At 39.0% G+C, this 10,662-nt stretch overlaps 1 protein-coding gene across 1 annotated transcript; it reads right to left on the reverse strand.

Annotated features, from left to right (window-relative positions):
- Positions 1-3,123: 3,123 nt before the first annotated feature.
- Positions 3,124-7,391, reverse strand: LOC311074950 (uncharacterized protein). Its single transcript, XM_084101994.1, has 4 exons — positions 7,169-7,391; positions 5,419-6,321; positions 5,172-5,279; positions 3,124-5,056 (listed from the first exon to the last, which is right to left on the reverse strand). Exons 2-4 carry the CDS (start codon positions 6,284-6,286, stop codon positions 3,402-3,404), a joined length of 2,631 nt encoding a protein of 876 aa, XP_083958120.1. The 5' UTR covers positions 6,287-6,321; positions 7,169-7,391; the 3' UTR covers positions 3,124-3,401.
- Between the last annotated feature and the right edge of the window lie 3,271 nt (positions 7,392-10,662).

The following is a 10,662-nucleotide window of genomic DNA, read 5'->3' on the forward strand; positions in this document are numbered from 1 at the left end:
TGAATGAACATTTAGAATATGCTAGAAGCAGAGGCTGCCATGATCCATCAACTAAGAGGAAAGAGAAAAATAACTAAAACAAAGCTCATTCACCTCTTAGATTAAACAAAGAATTAAGTGACTTGCCTCGAACTTTAACATTATCTGCTCTGCCGGCAAGAGAGATAATCATGCCAGAAGGGAGGCAGGACACTTTAGGGAGGGGAGGACTCACAGGGCAAGACATTTCCACTGGAGCCCCCATCATAAAGAGTGGCAGAACATAACGTCCACCCTGTTAGGTGATTTGGGGATAAAAAAATAAATAAAAAAAAAATACAAAAAAAAAAAAATCATGCATGGCCCACTTTTCACTTGGAGAGCTACAGTGCACTTGTCATCTTTATCATGCAGACTAACCTGTTGTCTGACATGACAGCCCTGGTATGGAGCATCAAGAGAAACAGCTCTGCGTGCCCGCTTCAGTGAGAAACCACAGCTGGATGGCATCTCAGACAAAGGCACTGGTGACTCAACTCCTATTAAAGAAATGTTAGAATGATTTAAAAAAACACACGCACACGCACACGCACACGCACACGCACACGCACACGCACACGCACACGCACACGCACACGCACACGCACACGCACACGCACACGCACACGCACACACCTCCAAAACAACTTACCTCGATCAACCAGAAAGTGTGGCATCCTTATTTGTCCTGGAATGCGCAAGGTCATTGAATCACTTCCACAGTGCACAAAGGGACCCAGACGTCGCAGCTTAGCTTTAGCAAGCTCGAACCGCTCTTAAAAATAATTCAAGTTAAGTTGCATTTAAAAGTAGGTCCACTTTAAATTAGATCTCAAATTACCTTCTTCATTTGACCGGTATTCATCAGACTGTTCTGCTGACCTCAGCCCAGATATTTCCATTTCTTTATCAGATACTACACCTTGAGCACCAAATAAAAGTTTGCCAAAATGGATGGTGTTTTCAGAGACTGCTCTGTAAGCAGTCCCAGTTTCAGAAAAGGACTCAGGACTAGCCCTTAAAGACATCAACATGGTCACAGATATCATGAAAAGTAAGATGCCCTTTGTCCAAGGCATGGTGAGTTTGTTGTACTATTCAACAGAGTACCCCCTCAAAAAAAAACAGTTACTGAAAGACTCTTGACTATAAACATTGACAAGCTTATTGAGACATACTATGCTATTTGTACTCACTTTTGAATCACTCGCTAATACAGGTTGACCTATTCCTCAATCAGCTTGTTGTTTTCACCTGTGCCTCATTAAGCTGACAGTTAACACAAGGGCTTAATTTGGAATAGCATACTAGCAAACACTGCAGAGTAGTATGTGTGTATGCTATTGACAATTCAGTCAAGTGATGCCAAAATTCTGAACATTTGGTGTCTTTGTTGAAAGGACTCAATAAGTTACAATAAGGTACAATAATCACTTTAGTTATTATAATGCAAGATTCAGAAGTGTCACAATACATAGACAACAATACAAATGTTATTGTATGATAAAAAATAACAAACAAATTTTAATCATGTGTCTGGGGCACATGATTATACATACAGAGTCAAACAGAGAGAGAGCTTTTAAAAATGATTCATTAATGTACTTTATCCATTACGCTTTTGTTTTGTTTAATAGTATACATTTTTTGTGTCCATTGTCTATTTAAAAATCTAGTCAAAATAATATAAGAATCACATTACTTGAATACTATAGATTATTGTTTCCATTAAAAAAAAATATTAATCTGCTATTTTGCATGTGGAAAGTGCTAAACTAAAAGACTGACGTCACCTCCACTCGCTATGCTGGTGCAGTCATCTCACAGTGACCCTTGGGATGGCCGTATCTCTCTCCCACACTTTTCTAATGGTTTCTGCACACAGTTATTCAAAAGTAACCTGATCCGATTTCATTTATCGTATTGGTTCAAATCTTGAAAATGGGTTGTTCAAAAGAAAAAAGGGGGTTCTGGAATCGGATAAGATCTCAAAATGCAATCTTAGTTTTGATCTGGATCAAATTGCGAATTTGTATTGTAATTTTTGTATTGTAAATTTAAAAATCAGAATTATCCTGATCTCAGTAGAAGGGTGGATTTCAGGAATAAAAATAATAAAACTTTAAAACTAGTCAAACATTTGTATCATGTATACATATTTATATTTTTATTAATATACTAACATCAAAACTGTGATGTGTTCTCTGTTGATCTGATAACAAATTCAGCAGTAGATATATAACCTCCTAAACCCAGAAATAAAAGTTTTTTGAAATAATAATTTTTTCATGCCATTAAATTTTTATATGAAACAAAAACCTTGTTTGTGTGATATTTTACTCATATGTTATGCTATGTCCACTATAGTTGACAGTTGTTTAACAAATAAAATGACATGTATAGGCAAAAACAATGTTTTTTGTTTTTTTCCCTCAATTTTCAGGTTTCAGGATCTTTTTTAACCAATCTTTGTATAAACATGATTCTCAACTATGTTATGAAAGATATAATAGAATGAATTTATATGCCATTTTACTTTATTCAATATGTGGATAAAATGGCCATAAATATGTAGTTCCATTCAATACAACATATCTATCTAATTTGCATATTAATGTGTACTTGGGGCAACATGTAATAAAAAAAGAAGTAACAACTAAGACACATGGGGTAAGGCCCTTGAAGGCAGCAAGGCTAAGATAGGGCGAGGTACTCGAGGGAAAAGTTTCAAACGGGCTGAGCTCGCGTAGAGGTCAAAGCCCAGCTTAACAGACAGGACCCGTGCTTGTAGAGCAGGGACGTCCAAGCTGTAACATCTGGCAAAGGTGGACAGTGAAGAATCCAGCCAGCCGCCGCACAGATGTCACCAATGGATACTCCGTTTGACCATGCCCAGGAGGAGTCCATGCCTCTATTGGAGTTGGCCCTCATAAATGTGCCCTAGAAAAAACAATGTTACTGACATATTTTAAGATATGTCAGTGCAAGTTGCTTTCAGTTAAAACAGCTCAAACTTGCATTTTAGTCTGGGACTTGGCTTAAGCCTTTTCTGTGAAACCGGGGGCTGGTGTCCTTGCTGATAGGACACAATAAGTTACAATAAGGTACAATAATCCCTTTATTTATTATGATGCAGTTTATAAAAACAGGATTCAGAGGCAGCACAGTACATACATTAACCACATATAAGTTGTATGTATGGGACACAGTAATATACATACACAGACAAACAGAGAGAGTTTTTTTAAAAATGACTAATAATACATTTTTAATGTATTTTATCCATTAAACTACTTAAATAGTATAGATTATTGTGTCCATTGTCTATTTAAAAACATTATTTTGCATGTGGAAAGTGCTAAAGTGCTAAACTTCTTAGTAGTTCAAAGACTAGTGACGTCATCTTCACTCGCTATGGTGCAGTCATCTTCCACAGTGACTCTTGGGATGACCGTATCTCTCTCCCACACTTTCCTAATGGTCTCTGGAGTCAAGGAAGCCAGGGGCTCAATCACAGACACTTCAGTATGTTGTACTGCAGTCCCAAGATGCTCAGGGGAGTTAGAACTCGAGCCAGTATCTAAAGCCCACCTATAGGCTTTGCTAGCTGAGGTGGTCGGGGACACAACATTTTCGAAGAGTGGTCCACCTGACCCCTCATTTTGGGTCCAGGAGGGTGAAGAAGGGGAGAAAAGGTTACCCACACCAAGCAAGTGGGCATGATGGAGGGCGTTGTCAATGCTATGATGGAGGTTGATGGGTGAAGGGGGATGAAGGTCAAACTCAATAAGTGAGAGAATGCAGTCGTGTTCTTGCCATTCCACACCGCTAGTCCACAGAGGAGAGGCATGGTGGTCGTAACTGCTGTTAAACAGGACACCTCCGCCAATAACTCCCACATTTTCATGCACAGTCATGATTGAGGTCGCTGGAGTTACATGGTTTCGGATCACCGACTGGCTGACAGACTGGCTGACATTTGCACACGACTGCCTGTAACCTTTCCAGTTATTTGGCAACAGTTCAGCCCATTTCTTTTCCGGGCTCCACCAATACCCCATTTGTAACCTGTCCAACAGCTTGTTCCTGTGTTTCCCCTTCCCTCCTCTCTTAGCTGTCTGCTTACTCCCTTGTGGTCTCCAGAACACCCTAGATCCCAGTAGTAGAAGAGAGAAACTCCAGGCCAGCTCAAACAGTCTTGCTGAGAGTTGCCCGAACCACCAGCCCCACCCAAATCTGCGCCAGTCCCCAAGTAACCCATAAAGCCAGAGGAAACTATAGATTTGCAGAGCGCAGGAGAACATCCCAAGGAGGGCGCACAGCAACAGTACGCGCCTGACACTGTTTTCTAAACTTTTCGGAGCACTCCACCTTGGTAGAGCAGACCTGTGGGAGATGCAGAGATGCTTTAGACACTGGAAAAAGATTCCTAAACAAAGCAGTAATCCCCAGCAAATAGTAAATGTCTGTAACATTAATGGCAGTGCTGGCAACAAGGTTTTGGATAGAAGGTCAGCCAACAGGAGGGAGATACAGTGCAGTGCTGCCAGTCCCCCAGTAACTGAAAGCCGTTGAGGAGATGTTTCTTCCCTCAGAGCAAAAAGTGCCAAGGTGGCTTGGGCCCAGAGCAGTAAGGGAATTGGTAAGTTATACAAAGCAGTGAGGGCAGGGCGAGACAGAATGTTTCTGGTACCATACGGGTCAATAATGAGCTGTACAAATCGAAGCAGACCTGTTAGCAGAAGCAGGATGTTAGCAAGAGTGAATGTCTTGCAAAAGGGGTGGAGCATATTAGTCCCACTGATCACTCCAAAAGTTGCAGCAACCGCTACCAACAGGAACAGTGCAGCTGAGCCAAACACATGGACCTCCCAAGCAAAGCTTAGTGTCCGTTTTAAATCCTCCCACTGTAGCCGGGTCACATTGCCACCGGTGGAGACCACGCATGGGCCTAGTATGCATGTACCTATGACACTAGATAAATCACTCTCTGTTAATGGTCCAAACAAACGTCCAAACCATTCTGGCCTTTCGTAATCTATAATGAAAATGGAGAACATTTTAGTTAGAACACTCAACAAGTTGTTTTACTCTAATAAAAGTGTGTAAAAGTTGTCTACAGTTTTAGTGAAAATGGCAATATTTATGACTACCTTTGTTTTTTGAGTTTGTGGCTTTGTTTTTTGCCTGCAAAACAGATGTAGTTGTGGATGATGACCCCACAGGTAAAACAGAGGTAGTCCCTTCATGACTGTTCATACCTAAAATTCATACAAATAATCACTGTTTCTTTCCTTGATTTGCTTACATTCTTGCTCAGTTTTTTTATTATTATTCAGTACTGACAATGCAGTGTTTTTAAAAAAAAAAAACACAGAAGAAACAGAAGAAAATACTCACCAGTCTTTAATGGAGGTGTGGCTGCAGGCAGATGGCTGGTGACATAACGTTCCTCTCCCACCATGAGATTCTCAAAGGACCCTTGAATGGAGCCAGACTGCGTCACAAGCGTGCCATTGTGTCCTGATGTTTCAGGCTTTGTGATGGAACTTAAAATCTGTCTGAATGCAATATACTTTGTATCTTGAGAAGTCTTCCAGTTTTCTTTGTTGTTCACCTCTACATTTTTATTAAATGTCTCTAAATACATATTGACTGGAGAGTTTTCAGCAGTGTTTTTCTCTGTAATTGGTTTGATGGTTGTCAACAAAGGGTGGTCTTTGTTTATTCTGTCATTATTAATGTGGGTGTGTGTAGTCAACTGAACAACCACTGTGGACGTGGCTTCATCAGGGGCACTGCTATTGTTTGCTAAAATGATATCTTCATCTTCTTCATCATCATTATCATCATCATCAATATACTTGGTTAGTTTTAGTGGAATTGGAGGGGAATGTGGAGCACCTAACTCTTCCACCTCAAAATCTTGTTTCTCGACTCTGTCTGGAACGAACACGTCCATCTCCAGTGGACCACTAGGGGGCATCATAACCTCAAGGCTCTGCTGAAGTCCACTTCCTTCCCCTGAGCCATCATTTATGCTAAAGTTGGGCCAAAGAGGTAAAAGCAAGTCTTTGGACAACCTATTGTCAACTCTTTCCTCATTCCAGCTTGAGTGATGTGTCGCGGGTAGAGTTTTTGAAAAGCCATCAATTGCCTGAATGCTCAGGTTGTTATGTTTTAAGGGTTGTGTTGAGTTAGCGCCAAGGGAAGTGACAGGTTTCTGGAGAAGAGGCAGTCCAAAGATCAGAGTGAGGAGCCAAGCCATTTCCAAAGGCCGTCAAGCAAAAACGGTGCCAGGAGCTGAATCGAGACAGAACAGGATATACATGAATTAAAAAGACTTTTAGAAGCTATACGCTTTTCAAAGTAAAGGTGAATAGCATTCCCCAAATCAAAACCTGGATAAATGTACAGTATATTAATATAGGATGTAGATACGGGATATGAAAAAAGTGAAAAATAATGTAAAGGTTGAAAGTTTGGTCCAAATTTAGGTCCCAACCAGGGACTACAGTCAGCTACAATAATATTTGGTACACTTTTTACTTTTTTTTTTTTTTTTTTACCTAACAAGTGCTTCTTACAGCGTCTGCATTGTGCCATTTGTCAATTTATATCCAATTTTACAATGTATGTATAACTTTATTTTACAATAACTTTTGATTTGTTTATAGCATACAACATTTGAAAAAGCATTCTTGAGTGAACAGCATTCTCAAGTGAACATGACCTGCTAAGATTTGATGAACCAATAATTTAAAAGGTTTACTTAAATTAAATAGGTTTAGGTGTGAAAGCTGTTACTGAAATTGACAAATTACCTTTAAAAATGTAGTGCCATCCTATATATCGTTTATATATTAAAATATAAAACAGAGGCTATAACTGTAATGATGACTTAAGTGTGCAACAAACAGCAATATACAACATTATATATACAAAATAGAAAAGGTAACATCGTCAAAAACTAGATTCAACCATTCATATTTTTTTTATTCCTATTGTTTTGATACAGTAAATATTTGTTTAAATGTTTGTGTAAATGTCTATCTTTCCAGCTTACTATTATGCAAAATTGACTACAAAGATGTGTTAGAATTAAAACAGAAACTCCAAATACATCTCACAGAAGCCTTTGAACACTTACCTGAAGTTCCTGAGGTCAGCCGTAAAGTGAATATCACGGTTCAGTATTTCTCAGATGTGAATCACTTTGAGGTATTACTGGTGCTGTCGTCATTGAATGTTGTCTTCTTAAAACTGCTGCATCTGTGTGCTGATGCCTGCCTGACGTTTCACTGTAATCTTGCTGCCATCTGGTTGATGTCCTGCTGAACTTACACCTTTGAACAGGGTTCTGATCCCCAATCCTAACAACAAAAGCTACAAATCTCAGGAGCTTTGAAATGACAGTTTAAATTTAAATAAAATGATGTCAAGTCAAGGTCATAAAATATATATTTGTAGTCTTTAAAAAATACAGGCACCTTACTCTTTCAATTTTGTGTCTCTGTTCCTTTGTATCAAAGATGTTTAAAGGTAATCTCTTCAATATAAGGGATTTCAGTAAGACCATTAGTTCATTAAACCAGTCTGTTCCTACATGACAAAGCATACTGAAGGCAAACACAACAAGAAAAATCCCATCACACAGCTGACATAATATATTTACCATGAAATATTATTCTGTCACACCTAATTGTTTTTTTTATTTTTTATTGAAATCACTAGTGCCAGTTCCCCTTTGCCAGTTCGACCATGTTAGGCTAATACCCATCACTACTTGGTTTTTGATAACCTGCCATGTGAGGCTTAACATGTTACTTACAGCAGAGAAAACATTTAACCAGATCTTTGAATGTCAAACACTCACACACAAAACTACACAGAGAAGAGGGATTTTGCCTTCTTAAAACATTTAAAAAAGTAAAAATAGTTTTTAATTAATGTACATTATTTTACATAATACTTGTATGGCAAAAATCATATTGAAGTAAAACCAATAATGCTATGAGTATATTATTCTTTTGTAGGTGTTCAAAGAGGTTCTACACAAATTGTATGCAAATAAAAACACACACATACATATATATATATATATATATATATATGTATACAGTGAGGAAAATAAGTATTTGAACACCCTGCTATTTTGCGAGTTCTCCCACTTAGAAATCATGGAGGGGTCTGAAATTGTCATCGTAGGTGCATGTCCACTGTGAGAGACATAATCTAAAAAAAAAAATCCAGAAATCACAATGTATGATTTTTTAACTATTTATTTGTATGATACAGCTGCAAATAAGTATTTGAACACCTGAGAAAATCAATGTTAATATTTGGTACAGTAGCCTTTGTTTGCAATTACAGAGGTCAAACGTTTCCTGTAGTTTTTCACCAGGTTTGCACACACTGCAGGAGGGATTTTGGCCCACTCCTCCACACAGATCTTCTCTAGATCAGTCAGGTTTCTGGGCTGTCGCTGAGAAACACGGAGTTTGAGCTCCCTCCATTCTCTATTGGGTTTAGGTCTGGAGACTGGCTAGGCCACGCCAGAACCTTGATATGCTTCTTACAGAGCCACTCCTTGGTTATCCTGGCTGTGTGCTTCGGGTCATTGTCATGTTGGAAGACCCAGCCTCGACCCATCTTCAATGCTCTAACTGAGGGAAGGAGGTTGTTCCCCAAAATCTCGCAATACATGGCCCCGGTCATCCTCTCCTTAATACAGTGCAGTCGCCCTGTCCCATGTGCAGAAAAACACCCCCAAAGCATGATGCTACCACCCCCATGCTTCACAGTAGGTATGGTGCTCTTGGGATGGTACTCATCATTCTTCTTCCTCCAAACACGTTTAGTGGAATTATGACCAAAAAGTTCTATTTTGGTCTCATCTGACCACATGACTTTCTCCCATGACTCCTCTGGATCATCCAAATGGTCATGGGCAAACTTAAGACGGGCCTTGACATGTGCTGGTTTAAGCAGGGGAACCTTCCGTGCCATGCATGATTTCAAACCATGACGTCTTAGTGTATTACCAACAGTAACCTTGGAAACGGTGGTCCCAGCTCTTTTCAGGTCATTGACCAGCTCCTCCCGTGTAGTTCTGGGCTGATTTCTCACCTTTCTTAGGATCATTGAGACCCCACGAGGTGAGATCTTGCATGGAGCCCCAGTCCGAGGGAGATTGACAGTCATGTTTAGCTTCTTCCATTTTCTAATGATTGCTCCAACAGTGGACCTTTTTTCACCAAGCTGCTTGGAAATTTCCCCGTAGCCCTTTCCAGCCTTGTGGAGGTGTACAATTTTGTCTCTAGTGTCTTTGGACAGCTCTTTGGTCTTGGCCATGTTAGTAGTTGGATTCTTACTGATTGTATGGGGTGGACAGGTGTCTTTATGCAGCTAACGACCTCAAACAGGTGCATCTAATTTAGGATAATAAATAGAGTGGAGGTGGACATTTTAAAGGCAGACTAACAGGTCTTTGAGGGTCAGAATTCTAGCTGATAGACAGGTGTTCAAATACTTATTTGCAGCTGTATCATACAAATAAATAGTTAAAAAATCATATATTGTGATTTCTGGATTTTTTTTTTTAGATTATGTCTCTCACAGTGGACATGCACCTACGATGACAATTTCAGACTGGTATAAGTTATTGGCTTGAGGTCTTTTCATCATATTAAGGCATAAATATATTGGGGCAACAGATGAGCTCGAGTGATGCTTTCAAATACACACACACACACACACACACACACACACACACACACACACACACACACACACACACACACATATAAATATATTTAAATAAATAAAAATAATAAACATAATATTTCACAATATTCCAAGCAGTTTTTTCTCCCGTTTTATCCAATTGTGTACTGCAGTCTAAAAAACAGTTTCTACATTCAGTTTGTTTGGCATGTGCTTGTTAAATTGAATTATTTGTGCATTTAATTATTAACCATTTATTGGATACTGTCATAAATAATTGAATGTGCAGCTGCTTTTAAAACGTTTTTGCTCTTTGCAAAAACGAGGATATAGAATTAGATTTTCGATTTCACATACTGATTTTCTGATATTTATAAATGTGCTCTACTGAGAAATAATATGTGAATTATTAAATGACTTGTGAAGAGTCATACATTTATCCAAATTATTGGACAGGGTCATTGTGGGGTTAAGAGAGAGACCGTGGGAATTAACTCTTTCTGAACTCATAACAGTCATTTGACATACGACACACAGCATATCTCACCCGGTCCACCTTAAGAGCTCAGTCAGGCAGGCTTTTGCAGGGCAACCAGGGGGAGGCCCTCACAGACACATGCTTAGCACTTTAAGGCGGACTGGAGCGAATAAAGATTCGCTTAAAGGCACAAGCACGCTGAAATGACTAGACTGTAGCCTACTGAATGACTTTTTTTCAACTTCATCTAGCTCTGTTACGTAGCCTACATTATGATATGCAACGTATTTATAATAGGCTAAATAAAAAATAAAAAAAATAAAAAAAGATTTTGATGTCAGTCTTTTCTATATATTTATTTTTAAAACCTTACTCTCATTAATAAAAGCAAAGTACTTTACAATGCAATCATAAGCAGTTGTTCCACAGAGAGTATGGAA

The sequence above is a fragment of the Abramis brama genome (assembly GCF_963993115.1).
Source record: "Abramis brama genome assembly, chromosome: 23".
NCBI classification, from domain to species: domain Eukaryota; kingdom Metazoa; phylum Chordata; class Actinopteri; order Cypriniformes; family Leuciscidae; genus Abramis; species Abramis brama.